Source organism: Drosophila montana, unplaced genomic scaffold, assembly GCF_035044405.1.
Source record: "Drosophila montana isolate Dmon_TW-CO22-7 unplaced genomic scaffold, ASM3504440v1 contig_2397_1, whole genome shotgun sequence".
In the NCBI taxonomy this organism is placed as follows: domain Eukaryota; kingdom Metazoa; phylum Arthropoda; class Insecta; order Diptera; family Drosophilidae; genus Drosophila; species Drosophila montana.
Genome location: NW_026997278.1, coordinates 671,918 through 689,242, shown reverse-complemented (window position 1 = coordinate 689,242; position 17,325 = coordinate 671,918). Strand labels below are relative to the sequence as shown.

Sequence of the window (17,325 nt, the reverse complement as noted above, 5' to 3'; positions counted from 1 at the left end):
ACACATATACATATACAAAATAATAATAATATTTCCATCTGCTTAATAAAGTAAATGTAAATGCAAAAGCGCAAGTAAAAGACAAATTCTTGAGTATACTAATTACAAGTGAAAAGTGAAGCTAACCTGATATTCTCTCACTTATATAAAATATAAATAAGTATAAAATTGCTTTAGCAGAGGCCTGCATGTCTATTCTTGTGTATATATATATATATATATATATATATATATATATATATTTTACTTACAGTTAATAAACTACAAAATGTACCTTATATTACGTAAATTGTATTTTCTTGTGTCTCTCGTTCACTTTGTATGGTAAAATAACTTTAAGGTTTGTCTGTATGTCTGAATTATTATTGCTGCGTTCATGCTATGCTCTTGTTTTTTCCTAATTTCGTTTTGTCAAACAGTTTGATAAATGCGTGCATAAACATTATTCTATATTTGAATTTATCGTAATACATAAGCTACTTTATTTCGTTTTCAAACAAGTCGATTCGACTTTGATTTCGACTTGATTTCGCGGATTTCGCAACATATAGCACAAACGTAATTTATACATTATCTTATAGATATATCTTAAAAAATATATACTGCTTATATTATTGTATCCAGCTGCCGCGCTTGGTGTAAAATCTTCTTTTGATGTCCAACTAAAGTTATACCCATATCCGATAGCAGTTGCGCTGTTAATCTTGAGATCTATAATTAGACAAAGTTAATTTACAAGTTACATTTTAGCAATGGTTTTGGGTAAAACATACCTGTTGAGCACTCACTAAATTAGCCTCTCTAAAGTGTTGACTGTATCTTGACATTTTAATATTTTCTAGCCAAAGATCAGTACTAATAAAAATGTTATGACCTCGTTGTGTGTCCAAAATATGTGTACTATCATTTTCTGGTGAATTTCGGGTCGTTAACAGCGATTGCGGCTGCCTGGCCAAATTATCCAGTGTCGAGACAATACTGGCAAACGATGGCCGATGCGTCCTCTGCTTCTGCCAGCAATCCAACATTAGCTGATACAGGGCCTCCGGGCAATCCATCGGGGCCGGCAGCCGATAGCCCTTCTCAATACTCTTTATAACATCCTATCCAATGCAATATTTAAATATATATTATTTTTCATTATCACACCGCAAATACCGAGTTCACATACCTGATTTGACCAGTTCCAATAAGGACGCTCTCCATATGACATAACCTCCCATAAAACGACACCATAAGACCAAACGTCGGATGCTGAAGTGAATTTACGAAAAGCTATTGCTTCCGGCGCTGTCCAGCGAACTGGAATTTTGCCCCCCTGCAAGAGACAGAGTCGCAATTGAAACAGAAATTAGTTACAGCATAGCATTCGTGGAATTCAAATACACCTTCTTAGCCAATAGAAACCCGGAAGTTGGGCTCTATGAGGATCAGAGGATAATGATACTGGTAGTGGGATGTTGAAAGTACATGGCTTATATAGTAAGAAAGTAAGAAAGTGACTATAAATCGAGACTAGTTTGCTGACGGACAAAACGAACAGACGGACATGGGTATATCGATTCGGGTTCTCATATTGTTCCAGAATATGTATATACTCTATGGGCTCAAAGAAATTGTTTCACTTTTCAACACAAAACTATAATACCGTCTAGATGGGTGTAAAAAGTAGGTTTCAAATTAGTTTGAATGAATATTGAAGAACACACACACACACATATTTAAAATGTACTCACCCGAGTCGTGTAGGCGTCGCTGGCATTTTCGATTTCGCGCGACAAACCAAAATCGGCAATTTTGCAAATCAATTGGGCATTTACGAGCACATTTCGAGCTGCCAAATCGCGATGAACATAGTTCATATCACTCAGATATGACATTCCGCTGGCAATGCCACGCAGCATCACAATAAGCTGTAGCGTTTGAAATTTTCCATCGTTGACGCGCAAAAATGTATCCAGGCTGCCGTTTTCCATATATTCGGTTATAATCATGACTGGATTGGAGCGCGTAACCACACCTTGAAGGTAAATAACGTTGGGATGATCGAATTGTCCCATTATCGAAGCCTCCGTTAGGAAATCACATCGAGCTTTCTCTGAAGACCCTGCGAAAGATGAAATGTTATAGAAATATTCTTAGATAGATCGACTCAGCTCGTCGCCCTGATAAAGAATATATATGTTATATATACTTTACGGGGTCAGAGAAGGCTCCTTCTGCCACATGACATACATTTGAACAAATGGCCTTCACCTTGTTTTGAAAGTTATGCAAAATTATAATCGTACCTGGTTTCAAAGTCTTGATAGCTACGTCAATGTCCTGGACAAAGTTTGGCGGAATTTTCAGTCGACCGCGACACACATCACCGAATTCTCCACCACCTTTAAAAAACAAAAAGAAGAAAGTTTAAAATAAAATTTGTATCGAAATGAAATGAAACGTATTATTTACCAATTATTGCCTCGATGGTAATATAATTAGCATCAATTTCACGAGCAAATTCCCTTATTGCCTGGTTGGGATCCTCATAGGTATGAGGATCCACGTAGCTGCGGCTGCTCCCAAATAATGGAGTTGTCACTGGAAAGCAAAATACGGGCAATGTTTGAATTAAGCACAAAAGTCTGCATACGTATGACAAGCAACGTGAGTAGTATATAACATATAAATAAAAACATTCCTTAAAAATAACAATAACAATGTTTGAATGTAAATCGATTTTGGTTTCGATTTAAGTTTAATAATATATATCAATTATAACGTTTGTTTGCTTGCGTAAACCCACACACCATAAAATCATAAAATGAGAACGAAAATAATAATAAATTATATACCATTCGAATGTAGAGTCTTGACAATTGGAGTTGTATCCATGGCATTTACTAAAAGTAAAGATAAAAACACATTGATCACAAGTTAAACAAACAAATATTTTTAAATAACAATAACAAAAGCAAAAACGAAATTTGATAGCCTCCGTCTGACTTTAAAAAGAGTTCTACATCATCTGGCAAAGAGTAAATAAATGATTTCAATTGATTTAAACGCATTTGGCTAATAAATGAAGTAAACTAATTTAGGAATGTCCATATTTTCCCATGTATGTATGTACAAAATTGATATATGTTTGTATAATCTAAAATTGTATAAATTGTATATACGTTGAGGTATAAAAAGTTAAACAAAAACTTACTATATGTCACAACGAGTCCTTAAAATGAGATCGGGGTTTGGTAATATTATGGATAGGGATATAAACAATTAGCATGTGATTATTGTATTCATTTTATTTTTGCAACAACTTACAAGAAATAATCAAATTGGATTCATTCCCTTTCATTATTTCAATTAATTTTTGTATTCAACAAAGTAATAATCAAATAAAAACTATCATGTTTGATAATTAATTAATGGCATTTAGAAGGAATTACCAGTTTTGCGCCAACTTTAGTTATGACATATACATTTTTAATTGATTTATTACACTATGCATCACAACAATTGCTTTGTTAACGTGTGTTGAAATCGATATTGTTATAGATATATAATATGTAAGAACAATTAGTTATTAAATGGGGCTGTAAAAATAAGTTTAAAGTCGATCGGACCAAATCTTTGATCCACATTTTCCACCGAGGAAGCTTGGATTCTGCGTAAAGTGTAAAACACGTCTCAACAGATTTTATAAGGATCCTTGCAATTTAATTTGGAGTACGAAACGTTACCAAGCACATCTTTGACCCTAATTCCTCGCTGGGAGGAATGGATTTTCCACACCTCAATTGAATTTGAACAAAGCTGAGTTTATTAGTTTTACTTGTATTAAGATAAAGTGTCATTGCCTCAGTTAGTTTTAGTTAATTTGAACCAGTTTTCAACTCCAACTAAATAACAAACTGAAGATTGTGCCATCAGTTTAGACGTTCTCTTAGTTGTTTTAGTAATTAGTTACTAGAGAGTCCTAATTTACCCTTCTATCTTGAATTTTACTCAGTGAAATCCATTTTCCATAATCGGAATGGATTCTATAAAATTAGCGATACCCGTATTGAGTCCTTTATAATATAGAGCTTTCCAAAAACAGGTTTGAAGCCGTTAATGGTAAACAAAAAATTAGATACATAATCGTTTTCCACCAATTTTCCATGGTTGCGGGTGAAAATTACAAAACTCCGTCTTACATTAAAAAACGTATCTATCGAGCAATTTTTTTTCTATTTTCAATGGGTGGAGTGCATAATAAGGTAAATCTCTTCCTTTGGACTATACCTTTGCGATGATTTATAGATTAAGAGCCGTGTTGTCCTATTAAAGTGTATAGATAGAATGTTTAAAATTACCTTCATTACTAGCGTAATCCATTGGCAATGGTAGATGATTAGTGGACTTTTTATCGAGCTCGTCTTGATGTTTCGATCTCATGAAGTATACAGTTGCAACGATAAAGATCACAAGGAAGAATACGCCCGTCACAATGGCTCCAGCAATGAATCGTATTTGCATTGAATCCTCATAAACTTTTGGTTGGGCATCAACCATTTGAAAAGTCAGGCATTAATGTGTGCAAAAAATTAAATAATTAAAAAGATTTACCTGAACCGACAGATTGATGAGTCTGGGCATAGACCATATTGCTGTAAGAACCAAATCCGTTGATTGTTTTGCAGCGCACTTGAAAGCCGTATTCCGTATTTTCCATTAGATTATTGATGTGAGCTTTAGTTTCCTTTGTGTTTAATGTTGTTTTATTGATAGCTTCCAATTCGGACTTGGGAAACCAGCGCACCTCATACAGTTCAACGGGAGTATCAGTTTGACCAGGCTTATCCCAAATTAGGTCGGCGTCTTTGTTAGTTATAGCTACGACTCTTAAATTGAACACAGTTGATAGCATAACTGACTCTGTGGTAAACACAATTTCGGCATGATTTGTTTTGATTTCGCTAAGATCTAGTTGATAGCTGTTGCTGTTTGAGAAACTAGAATTATTGCTAAACGGCATTTCGCTATTTAAATACGTTTCGTTCGCATAAGTCCCGCTCTCTACTAGATGCGAGACACCATTTGTTGCATGAATTTGTACTGTATAAGTGGTCACTGGATCAAGATTAGTGAGCGTTATTTTCGTCTCATTGAACGTGTCAGTTGATGGATTAAACATAACATTTGCGTTGCACATACTGCAACGAATTTTATAAACGACATCAGTGCGATAGTTTTCTACACCATTTGTTAGCAGCAAATCTTCTTTTGCGGGCGCTGTCCATGATATTATTGCGCTTGTTTGGTCAACAAATAAAAGTGTGAGATTCATGGGTGCTCCAGGCGGCCTATAACATGGCATATGTCTTCCGTCTGCCGGATGCCTATAGTACCCCGGCATGCACTTGCACATTGGTGATCCGGTTTTCGAACTATTTGAATTGGGCGGGCATGCAACGCATTTACGTACTTCTGCCGATCTGAATGTGCCAGCCGAACACTCTGAAATATATGATGATACATGCCTTAGTTTATTTGCATTCCATGCAGAGGATAAAGAGAATACTGACCTGTACAAGTGTTATTAACATCGTTTGGCTCATAGCCGGCCTTGCAACGGCAACCGCCAGTAAGAATAGTCCATTTTCCATCCCCTTTGCATAGGTAGGTTGGTGGCTCATAGGACTCGGCGTTCTCAACACATGTGCCATTTTGTTTCTCAATAATAGTTATCTCCCGGCCGGTGGGCGTCTCGTTAAAATGGGCAAAGTTCTCGGTAACAGCAGGACACGTTATATAGTAAACTTTAACCGCGAGCACACTTATGCAAGCGCCTTGATCGCGGAACGCAAAGTAGACACCCTTTTTGCTAACCGCGATACTCTTTACTTCGGTATTTATATCCACATCGGAATTTTGATTGAAGCGTCCCTCACCAGCCGCAATTCTAGCGATTAGCTTGTAACTGTCCGTTTGCCATGGCGGTGGCTCTCGCGTTGCAGCATCAAATTCGTAGAATAACAAACTGAACGTTTCCTTGCAGGACAAGGCATTTCCTATCAATTAAATATTGTTAAGAGACAACTGAAAATATTACAAATTCTCGTTACCTGGAAACAGCGAACAGTCTCGAATCGTAAATTGTATTTCTATATACAGCCGGTTGGCAGGGCCACGGTCAATAAATGGTGACCAAAGCCAGTTGTTAACATTGTGATAGGCAACGTCACACACCACATAACTCCGCCAGTTAATGCCTTTTACAAAATCTGTAAATGATTCCTCTACCCACTAAATCAAAAGAACAGCATAAAAATACGATTAATATATTCTTCGTTTTCATCTTCTCAATTTTAAATAACAAATTTGAAACGTCTTTTTCGAATCGCATAAATTATAATTGACGTATTGTGCTTTACACCAACTCAAAAATGAATCTTTTCCATGAATATAGTTCTATGAAAGAATGCCCGAAAGATGATTTGGTTCACAATAAAGATTAAATAACTTGGAGCCAAGCCAATTAATTTATTTCACCATATTTGATAAATTCCTAAAAATTGTAGAATGTTTGAACCAAAAAATTGAATCATGGATATGGAAAGCACTCTCGGAAATATCATAAACGATATGAACCCCTGATCTTAACCAATTTGGGACATATTCATTCGAACAGACACACGGATGGCAAGGCGATAATCCAATTGTGCAAATACATATATTATGCAGAAAAAGAAACACCCCCGACCCAAAAAAAGTAAATACTATTCCGTATCATGACGACGCAAATCTAGAGTCGGTAGCAAAGTGTGCTGATAATATAACCGAGATGTTCTCGAAAGAGCATAATATCAAAGACAACTCTTACAACTTAAAGAGCCTAAAATAAAAGGGCTGCTGATTTTCTTTAAATATTTTGTGTACTGAGGTTTTAGTCGGTACAAAAATCCGTATCAAAAGGGGTTTTTTTTTCAACTTATTATACGTTAAATACATTAATTATTGGTGTTATTTCATAAGGTTTAAACCTTTGTTCTATATAAGATAAATATTTGTTTTATAAAAAAAAAATGGTTGCCTGTCACTTAACAAATAATCTTTCAATACATATATACTTTCAATATATTTTAGAATAAACTTTTTGAACTATTATTTAAATTTATTTTGTAAATATTTCGCTCTGGCTTAAAAGACACCAATTTTCTATCGAACACCTCAGTAGGGAAGATATTGAAGTGTTTGACGTAAAAAATCATACAACATTTTTTTTCGAAAGATCAAGTCTGTGCGGTGTATAACAAGACACATAAAGACATATAGCAATTGCATCTGAGGTAATATATATTTCATATAAAGCACGCAAATCATCAAATAACGCAAAAGTTGATCGTAAGTACAAAGTTTTTCACTCGACTGGCGTGGTGTTTGAAGAGCGAAAAGCCACACTAAATATCTTGAAGAGCGAAAAGCCACACTAAATATCTTAAAGAGCGAAAGCCCACACTAAATATCTTGAAGAGCGAAAAGCCACATTGAATATCTTGAAGAGTGAAAAGCCTCACTGAATATCTTGCATCATATTTAAATGTATGGGCCTTACTCAGCTTAGTATTTATATTGTTTGAAGAGCGAAAAGCCATATTGAATATCTTGAAGAGCGAAAAGCCACACAAAATATCTTGAAGAGCGAAAAGCCACATTGAATATCTTGAAGAGCGAAAAGCCTCACTGAATATCTTGCATCATATTTAAATGTATGGGCCTTACTCAGCTTAGTATTTACATTGCCTTTGATTATAACTTTGAGCTGGAGAAAGCTGTCTTCAAATAAGCATTTATATAAACCTTATGCAATCGGATATGCATCCCGTCTTTCTGTTGCGATGTTTGATTTAACGTCTACAGCACTGTTAGCCGTTAAACAATTTGTTTGAGAGGATACAAAAATTTATATACATACGCCTGGAGTTTGGGCCTGCGGACCGTATGGGTATCTTGTCCATTCCAGAGTAGCCTCCCTTGTTGTGTCCAACAAAACAACTGCAAATAAGAAAACAAGAAAAATAATGCAATACAGATTTGAAATAGACAATGATTGTTCGATTGATTTAGTTACCTTGATCAGCGTTGGCAATATTTAAATGATTTGCAATGCATATTATCCATATCAACTGAAAAATTGACAATTTACTGAGCTGTCGAGACTCACGAATATTGCACTGCATCGGCATCTGAGACTGTTTTATCTGCACTGGAAATTGTGTGCAAGCGAGTTGATTTTTGGAAAAATCAGTATCATGACAATTGTTTTTGATTTCGATTAGTCGGAAGCTGCGGTGCTTTGATTGCATTTCTTATTTATGAAATGCACTTTGTTTTGTATCCTTCAAATTGATTCGCCTCGTCAGGAATGTGCAAACGTATCCAAGTTATGAAATTTTGTTAGTCTGCTTTCGACGCAACGATTTCAATGAATGCATCTCGATCGTCTTTCAATAATATTTGCATATTATGCAAGTGCGTGCTGTTGATTACAAAATAATATGAATATGAATATATTTAGAAATTTAATTGATTCAGCTATATATTGGGTTGTATTGACTGTGTTGTTCGATATAAAGACTAAAACGAATCGCGAGCAGAAGTCACTCTTCGGCTGAGCCTCTATGGGAAATGATCCAACCTTTTTATTATGCTCATAATGCTTTGATCGTATCTAAGAAGCACAGGGAAAATACCTAATGCCGAGTATGGTTAAGATATATTGAGAAACAATAAGTTTTTCATACAACTTAATTTTCGACCGATCATTCCTATAGCAGCTATATGATATAGTTGTCCGATGTTGATATGATTTTCTATATATATGAGGATTATAGTTAAATTAATAAATGCCGAGTTTGATCAAGATATCTTGATAAACAAAAAAGTTTTCCATACAAGAACCAACTTTTCGACCGTTCGTTCCTATGGCAGCTATATGATATAGTGGTCCGATGTATATAAGATTGTTCCTATGACAGCTATATGATATAGTGGTTCGATGTTGATAGGATTTTCTATATATATGAGGCTTATACTTAAACTAATAAATGCCGAGTTTGATGAAGATATCTTGATAAACAAAAAAGTTTTCCATACAATAACCTACTTTTCGATCGATCCTATGGCAGCTATATGACATATATACGACATATGTGCTGCGTGCAACAAAAAGAGCGACTTATGCAAAGTTTAATGACGATAGCTTTAAAACTGAGAGACTAGTTCGCTTAGAAACAGACAGACGAACATGGCTATATCGCCACGGTTCTTGATCAAGAATATATACACTTTATGCGGTCGGAGATGTCTCCTCCTATGCGTTGCATATTTCGAGAAAAAATTATAATACCTTCTGCAAGGGTATAATGATATATGATTAATATAAAACATTCATTATGTCCGGGATTGTTTACAATTAGTTCGTCCAAAATTTTCTGAGTAGACCCAAACACTTTTATCCGCTTTCTTTGCTGGGAAGATGTATTAAACCTTAATGGGTATATTCATTGTGAGCGAAGATATCCTTTCATAAAATTAGTTTTCTTTTAATATTGGCTACATACCATTGAAGTCTTACATATATGAAAACGAATATACACACATGAACATTTGTGTGTATGTATGAGCGCATGTAAAATTATATACGACTTATTCCCACTTTGTCGCTAGTTGTACTTGCAATTTTCGGAGGTTCAAAATTGACTTCTATTTCCAATATGTGTTAAAATTATCATGAACAAAATAGTTCTTGAGTTTTATTTTGAAATTTTGTAAACTAAAAATTCACACGCGACACACACACATTTTTCTAAATGTATATGTAAATAAATACATACGTATGGTGTGTATGTGTATATGGACTCATTCACTATTTCAGCCCGATGGCAGGTTTATTTATATATGAAGTTTACTTGAATAAAAGTACCACATATTTTAGATTTATCACATAAAACGGCTTTTTTTTTTGCAGTTATTCTGTTATATTTGTTTTTGCCTTTGCTGATGCATATATGTATATGTACATATAAATCTCTAAAAAAAAGCGACAGTGTTGCCACACTGGACACTTTTTAACGTTGTTGAGTGGACAGCTTTCTTGTGTTTTCCAACATTACAAAATTCCGCATGCAAACAATAGCTCGTTGCTATGAACACCATTCTATCGATCAGTACTTAATCGACCATTCTTCCTTAATCGTGATAATAATGCTTTGAACCATCAATTTAAATAAGATCAACATCTTGCAAATATATATATATATATATATATATATGTACATATGTTCTTTGGTTAGTGGTACTACGCAGTCACGGTCCTATCACTCATGGTCAGTCCGACCAAAAATCGAAAGCTATCGAAGCTTGATCTTGAGACCTAATATTTTATCTCAGGAATAATGGCTCTCAATGCACGCTATACCATTTTGTAGATACATGTCTTAAGAAGATTTAGGCAATAATTTTAAACAGTTCCATCTGACAATCGGACAGTTTTTAAAAAAATTATTTAATTGTTAACCAACCTCAAGTAGTTCTTCAAAAGGTCTATCGAAATATTAGTACCTTCGGGAACTAAACCACATACATTCAGTGTTGAACAATTTAATAGAGTAATGGGCGGGAACCATGCAATTCGGATTTAATGAGGAGACTCATAAATAATTAACTTAATTAGACAAAATCAAATTTCTTGAGATGTAACAGGCCAACGTCAACCGAGTAGTTTTTAAAAATCAAAGCAGTAGTTCAGTTTCCGATTTGCGGTTTTTAGGCTTTTATCCCTGATATACAAAATTTAATGAATGTAAACACCTAATTTCCTAACCCAAAAACATTAAATAATTTAATTTTGTTACAATTATGCATTTAAATTTATTTGGGTGTGTGTTTAAAAACGTTTATATATGTAATTATAAGTTAGTGATTCCGGCTCCGGAACCAAGTTCCAAAAATCGGCTCTAGCTCACCGTCGCTAATTTGACGCACGCCAATTCGTTGTACATTAACTTTAACGCGCGTCTCTTGTTTTTTGGACGTGGCCATAGACGCGACCATAGTATAATTGAAAAAATAAATATTTAAAAATAATAGTCAATATATTAAACATTTTATTAAACTTTTCAACAGTTTTATTATGTTGAATGCAGATATAAGTACAAGCTGGCCCTTTCAATTTGAAAAAATTTAATTACCGATTCCAAAGTTCGTTCACTTTGCAATTATAGTGTGACCAAATATCGCTTTGTCGAATATGCAGAAAAGCATCTACGCGGACTTGAAAAATCAATATAATTCACATTACATTATTTTTGCAAATTGTTAGTTCGTTTATAAACTAAATTCGAAGTCGGAGTAAAATTTCACTCAAAAGGTGTAAAACGTTTATTAAAATTGTGAGTTTAATACAACAGTTTAAGCCGTGATTTGTGTAAGTCGTTACGCATGTTCAAACATAAATCATATGTAAAATTTATATAAAAAAAACATATTTATATACTTTGTATATATACATATGCATATATATAATGTCAATATATAATATACATTTATATACCTAACAGATTGCGGACTTAGAAGTGCTGAGCACGACATGCATGACGAGTGTACATACATACATATATTTACATATATGTATGTATGTTTGTATGTATCTGTATTCACATTCATATATTAGTTTCAAGTTTAGTAAAAAAAATCGATCGTACTTTACGCAAGACTTCACCTCTTAACATTAATACACACAGATTTGTAAACTATTATAATGCGTGTTGCTCCAATCACGCTGTTTACTTAAAACATACAAACGTAAACAAAAATTAGACTACATTAAAATATCTGTATGTATATGCGCGCATATGTACGCATAAACATTTGTGTATTATGTTTAGGAGCAAAGATTACAATTTTTGTTAAATATTAATATTGAAAATTTCATAAGAAATGAAATTAAACATTCAAAAAATTCCTTTTTGCGGTTAACACATACAAAAACAGTATGCACGATACATACAGACGCTTTTTGAACGCCAGTCTGCTCACATTTCACTCATAACGGAACTGTTAATATACATATGTATATACTAAGTCCGTGCATGTGTGTGTATGTATGTATGTATGTATGTGCATACTATGAACAATGCGAACAATATTAAAGCCTAATCAGCTCCTTTGTCACCTTTGACTCTTAAAAAATAACTGCATATTTATATACTTACTATATACATACATATATACACACAATCAATTTACGTGAGCGAACGTATAAAACAGATTGAGAATAACTAATAAAAATATTTGATTCTTGATAAGACGCTCTAATAATCCCTTTGTCTGAAGGAGCTATAGATGCCTGAGGACAAACATTTTTAGAGGGTATTATATATATATATATATATATATACATATATGTATATCGAATATTGACCAAATTCGGCATTAATTCGTTTCACTAAGCTTCCTACATATAAGAGAAATCATATTTACATCGGGCATTATATCATATCTTCTCGACATCATGTATTTAAATCGTCACGTATTTTACTAGGGTATTTGGTTATCGGCGTGTCAAAGACACATATTGCTTAAAAATGAATTCTTCGGCATCCCCTAGATAATTGTTCTCCCTCGCTTATGCGGCTATATAAATTGTATATAAATTCTTTCAATATTCATGATATTTTGTCGAACGGGTGTATACAAACATCTGGCATACGTCTGCAAATTTGTTTCATTTTCCAAACCTCCAGATCTTTCGTAGTTTAACTAGTCGAGGTGCAGATCCAGTTCACCGCATTCTAAATTGCATTAACACATAAGGGTACTAAAAAAATATATATATATAGGCGGGTACACGCACAAAACCACCCACACAATTAACGAGAAAGAAGTGCTATCTTCGGCACACCGAAGATTTAATACCCTTGCAGACCCAACCTTTTCAAAATGCTCATTATGCTTTGCCCGTATCTAAGAAGCACCGGGAAAATAGCTAATGCCGAGTATAGATATAGCATAACGTTTTTCATGGAAAAAACCTCATTTCCGACCGATTGTTCCTATGGCAGCTATATGATATAGTGGTCCGATGTTTATAGGATTTTGTATATATATGGGTATAGTACTTAAACGAATAAATGCCGAGTTTGGTCAAGATATCTTAATAAACAAAAAAGTTGCTCATACAAGAACCTACTTTTCGACCGACAAAATTGTGATACCCTCTGCAAGGGTATACAAATTCAAATAAGCAAATTGAAAACGAATCCAACCGAGTGTGTAATATTCCCGTTAAAGTGTTGTTAAACCTCTTGCAACAGATTTATTTTGAATATGAGACTTGTGACTCCAACTTTTAAAACTAACTAATTGATTTTCGATTTATGATTTGGGCATGAACACATAGAAAGGAAGTTAGTTAATACAGAAAAATGTGGGCAAACTCTAAAAGTGCCGTTCGTGAGCTTCGATAAGCCTTGCTCTAAGTTAAGATGCATTGGGAAAGAAATCCCTCTAAGAAACTTAATGAAGATTATCTAAATATACGCAAATTTTTTAAAACAAAATCATTTTACGTAGTTTTCGGTGTTAATTGTATGATTTCTGATTGTTTCACACTTAGCGGGAGACGTCTGCTTCCAACTCGGCGAGCTAAATGTACTAATTGTTAAAAAAAATTTCGATGATAATTTGATTTAAACAAATTGAAAGTTATGCCACTGTTTGGCAAAAAAGATTCAGGCAAAAAGCCCAAATCCAAGGATACGAAGGAGCTAAACAAACAGATGTCAATTGAGGAAAAGTACAATCTCCATGGCCTCCTCGGAACGTAAGTGTTTATAAGATTTTAATTTTTATTATATCGATTAATTATTATCTCTATTTAATATAGGGGTGCATTCTCTGAGGTGCGCTTAGCCGAAAGCAAAGATACGCCGGGTGATCATTTTGCGGTTAAAATTATTGATAAAAAAGCTCTGAAGGGCAAAGAGGAATCGTTGGAGAATGAAATACGCGTACTGAGAAGGTGAGTTTAATTATATTCCAAAATATATTAGTTTTAAGCGAATACAACTCGTTTGTCTGGCTGATTTGTCCGCATAATTCATTCCGGGATTAATGGGATTATTTTGTAAGTAAATTATGTAATGAAGGTGCACGTTCCTCCACTCCATATAACTTTTTCGTTTACCATCCGGATCGAACGGCTTCAAACTTATTTTCAAAAAGATCTTGTTTTACAATTTTCGGAATGAACAATACAGGTCAAAGGTCGTATGAAAGGAAAGTCAGTCTATATTGGGATTCAGCTTCTTACAAGCGAAAGACGCTGATTGCAATTCTGGTTCTTAATTCAATGAAACTAACTTATCTTTGTAAATAGTTAACTTGAGAAAATTAATGAATAATTTCCGTTCTATACTACTATAAAATGTTAAGGTCTCTTAAGGATCATTGCCAAACAATTGAATATATTGAGCTTTAGGTCCAGCTAGCTTAGTCACATAATTTAGATCTATTGTTATTGTTTTTAATTTTTTGGTTCATTATATAATAAATATTATATTTCTGCTTATGTTTGCATGCTCAGTAGCGGAGCCCTCAAATCAAATTGGATCAAAAGTATTATGAGTTATGATAACGCGTAACTTATGAAGGGCATAGCACTAAAAAATATGGAGCACTTTAAGGCGCACAATCTTATTGTTTGCATATCAATTTTGTGTTTGTTGTGTTGTTTTCTTTATTTGATTTTTTTTAAAAATTTTCTTCGTTTAATCTACTTTCTTTCTATGTAGGTTTAGTGCAAATCATTTCGATGGCAACAGTCCGAATGGAACGCGGTGAGTTGTGACCCCCCAACAAAAACTTTCCCGTCTTGGAATCAAATGAGATTTAAGTACTATATCTTCAACTAGTCGGCGAAAATAATCTATATTTCGGCCAACTCCATTCGGTGCGAAATTCATTATTTACATTCACATACATAACAAAAGTAGGGTCCAATCAAGCTTATGAGAAATTAGAATTACAATGTAACCCCCTTGTAAAATCTTAAGATGTGTCTTATGCCTATATATATATATTTCGTTTTTTTATGAATTAATTTTCGCCATATTCTATTTACAGGCTTACTCATCCGAATATAGTGCAACTACTTGAAACATACGAAGACAAGGCTAAGGTTTATCTGGTCATGGAATTGTATGATTTGTTGCACTTGTAGCTTGTAGGCTTTCGTATTATTAACAGAATTATTAATCCATATATATAGAGTGACAGGTGGAGAATTGTTCGATCGCATTGTTGAGAAGGGATCCTACACAGAGAAGGATGCATCTCACTTAATTAGACAAATCTTAGAGGCTGTAGACTATATGCATGAGCAGGGAGTAGTACATAGGGATCTCAAGGTAAATAACATGTCTTAATTCTTGATACAAATAAATTCGAATTATGTATTCATTGAATGCAGCCCGAAAACTTACTATACTATAGTCCAGATGATGACAGTAAAATCATGATAAGCGATTTTGGCTTATCGAAAATGGAAGATTCTGGTATCATGGCAACTGCATGCGGAACTCCAGGATATGTTGCGCCGGAGGTGCTGGCCCAGAAGCCGTATGGCAAGGCCGTTGATGTTTGGAGCATAGGCGTTATATCCTATATTCTACTTTGTGGATATCCTCCATTTTACGATGAAAACGACGCCAATTTATTTGCACAAATTCTTAAAGGTTTGTATTGTGTTTTGATCGATCAACTTTGGTTTGTCCGCCCGTCGATCTCGGAAACTACTACAAAAGCTAGAAACTTCAATTTCGTGTAACATACGAAGAATATGTTCATCATTTAATGTCCATGCATTTGACATAATCTCTATTAAAGGTATACAGATATAAAATATTTCATTTCTTGGAAACATCCAACCTCTTTCCCCCAAATGCGGATAAAATAACTCACGTAGCGCCATTGTATTCATAATTCAGCCTTTAAACTTTCTGTTTTGTTTTGTTTTTGTCATATTTTTAACATGTGTAGGTGAATTTGAATTCGATTCGCCATATTGGGACGAAATAAGCGAGTCGGCCAAGCATTTTATCAAAAATTTAATGTGTGTCACTGTAGAAAAACGCTATACATGCAAACAAGCATTGTCACATCCTTGGTGAGTAAAATAGAATGGATTAAACTAATTGATAATTGGTTACATTAAATAAATTAAATTATTCGTATAGGATATCTGGAAATGAGGCCAGCAGCAAGAACATTCATGGCACTGTATCGGAGCAGCTGAAGAAAAACTTTGCCAAGAGTCGATGGAAGGTGGGTTCAATTATTTTTTGATATATTTGCTTTGTTAATGCTTATCACTATTTTAGCAAGCATATTACGCTGCGACAGTTATCCGACAAATGCAGCGAATGGCGCTTAGTAGCAACAGCAGTGCTTCAGCTTCCACTCTAAATATATCTACTGACAATGGTAACAATGGCAAAATCTGTGTTAAATCTGAGGCAGAAGCTAGCGCGTCCAATCAACCAGCCACGGCGGCAATTTCAGCCTCAAGCACAACATCTTTGAATGAATCAGCACAACCCTTGAGCCCACATAACGACATCAAGAATCACCAAAGAATCTCGCCAAATTGTAGTTTCAGCGGCCAAGCGAACTAAGTTTACGCACACCAAAACTAGCACAGAAATATATGAACGGCATACTGTACTGGCATTATAAAAAAACACCTAGTCCATTAATGCTGAATATATATATGTGCACTCGGACGACGTTATTGCCACTTAATACTATTTGGTTAATGCAAAACGAGACGTACAAATTCTATGTTCGCCACGTCCATCGTACTTAGATAGTTTTAAGCCAATCAAGCTTGAACCTAACGCACATATGTTTGTTTTTTTGTTTTTACAAATTATTTTTATACACAACTTATTGTTAGTATAACTCAATATTGTTATTTAACAAATGTTTCCGGACTACTCTTGTAAATTGGTTTTCTGTAGTTATATGAATCTAAAATTTTTTCAAGATATTCATTAAAATTAAATATTTTGCTTAAACTACTACTATTTTGCGCAGCTTTTTGTACTCTTTTTGTCCTCTAACACACGATTTCTGCTTGTTGTTTTCGAAAATAACCGGGAAGAAGTAAGACCGCTGCGATAACTTGTACTTGTTGTATGGAACTGTCCTCGGGCTCATTTTTAAAGAACTTTTTTCTGTACAAATTAATTTGAGGCGTTTTTCGCATAAACCAAACCTATTTGCATCTTA

At 34.3% G+C, this 17,325-nt stretch overlaps 2 protein-coding genes across 7 annotated transcripts; one reads left to right on the top strand and one right to left on the bottom strand.

The window, feature by feature from the left end:
• Window positions 1-458: 458 nt before the first annotated feature.
• Window positions 459-10,033, bottom strand: Eph (Eph receptor tyrosine kinase). 4 transcript variants are annotated; one of them, XM_064681463.1, is made up of 14 exons: window positions 9,597-10,033; window positions 8,105-8,512; window positions 7,949-8,028; window positions 6,099-6,279; window positions 5,559-6,044; window positions 4,600-5,490; window positions 4,347-4,523; window positions 2,841-2,888; window positions 2,458-2,586; window positions 2,292-2,387; window positions 1,737-2,107; window positions 1,172-1,318; window positions 774-1,103; window positions 459-711 (listed from the first exon to the last, which is right to left on the bottom strand). In XM_064681463.1, exons 2-14 carry the CDS (start codon window positions 8,337-8,339, stop codon window positions 607-609), a joined length of 3,276 nt encoding a protein of 1,091 aa, XP_064537533.1. In that variant the 5' UTR covers window positions 8,340-8,512; window positions 9,597-10,033; the 3' UTR covers window positions 459-606. The 4 variants fall into 4 exon arrangements, with proteins under 4 accessions (XP_064537533.1, XP_064537535.1, XP_064537534.1 ...); XM_064681465.1 differs by having other exon boundaries at window positions 9,611-10,033; XM_064681464.1 differs by having other exon boundaries at window positions 9,870-10,032.
• A 1,233-nt stretch (window positions 10,034-11,266) lies between these two features.
• CaMKI (Calcium/calmodulin-dependent protein kinase I) lies at window positions 11,267-17,114 on the top strand. 3 transcript variants are annotated; one of them, XM_064681468.1, is made up of 10 exons: window positions 11,267-11,426; window positions 13,652-13,858; window positions 13,922-14,056; window positions 14,829-14,873; window positions 15,160-15,234; window positions 15,305-15,443; window positions 15,506-15,770; window positions 16,075-16,201; window positions 16,272-16,359; window positions 16,416-17,114. In XM_064681468.1, the coding sequence occupies exons 2-10, from the start codon at window positions 13,743-13,745 to the stop codon at window positions 16,707-16,709; spliced, it is 1,284 nt and encodes a 427-aa protein (XP_064537538.1). In that variant the 5' UTR covers window positions 11,267-11,426; window positions 13,652-13,742; the 3' UTR covers window positions 16,710-17,114. The 3 variants fall into 3 exon arrangements, with proteins under 3 accessions (XP_064537538.1, XP_064537539.1, XP_064537537.1); XM_064681467.1 differs by having other exon boundaries at window positions 11,275-11,461; XM_064681469.1 differs by lacking the exon at window positions 14,829-14,873 and having other exon boundaries at window positions 11,269-11,461.
• Window positions 17,115-17,325: the final 211 nt, after the last annotated feature.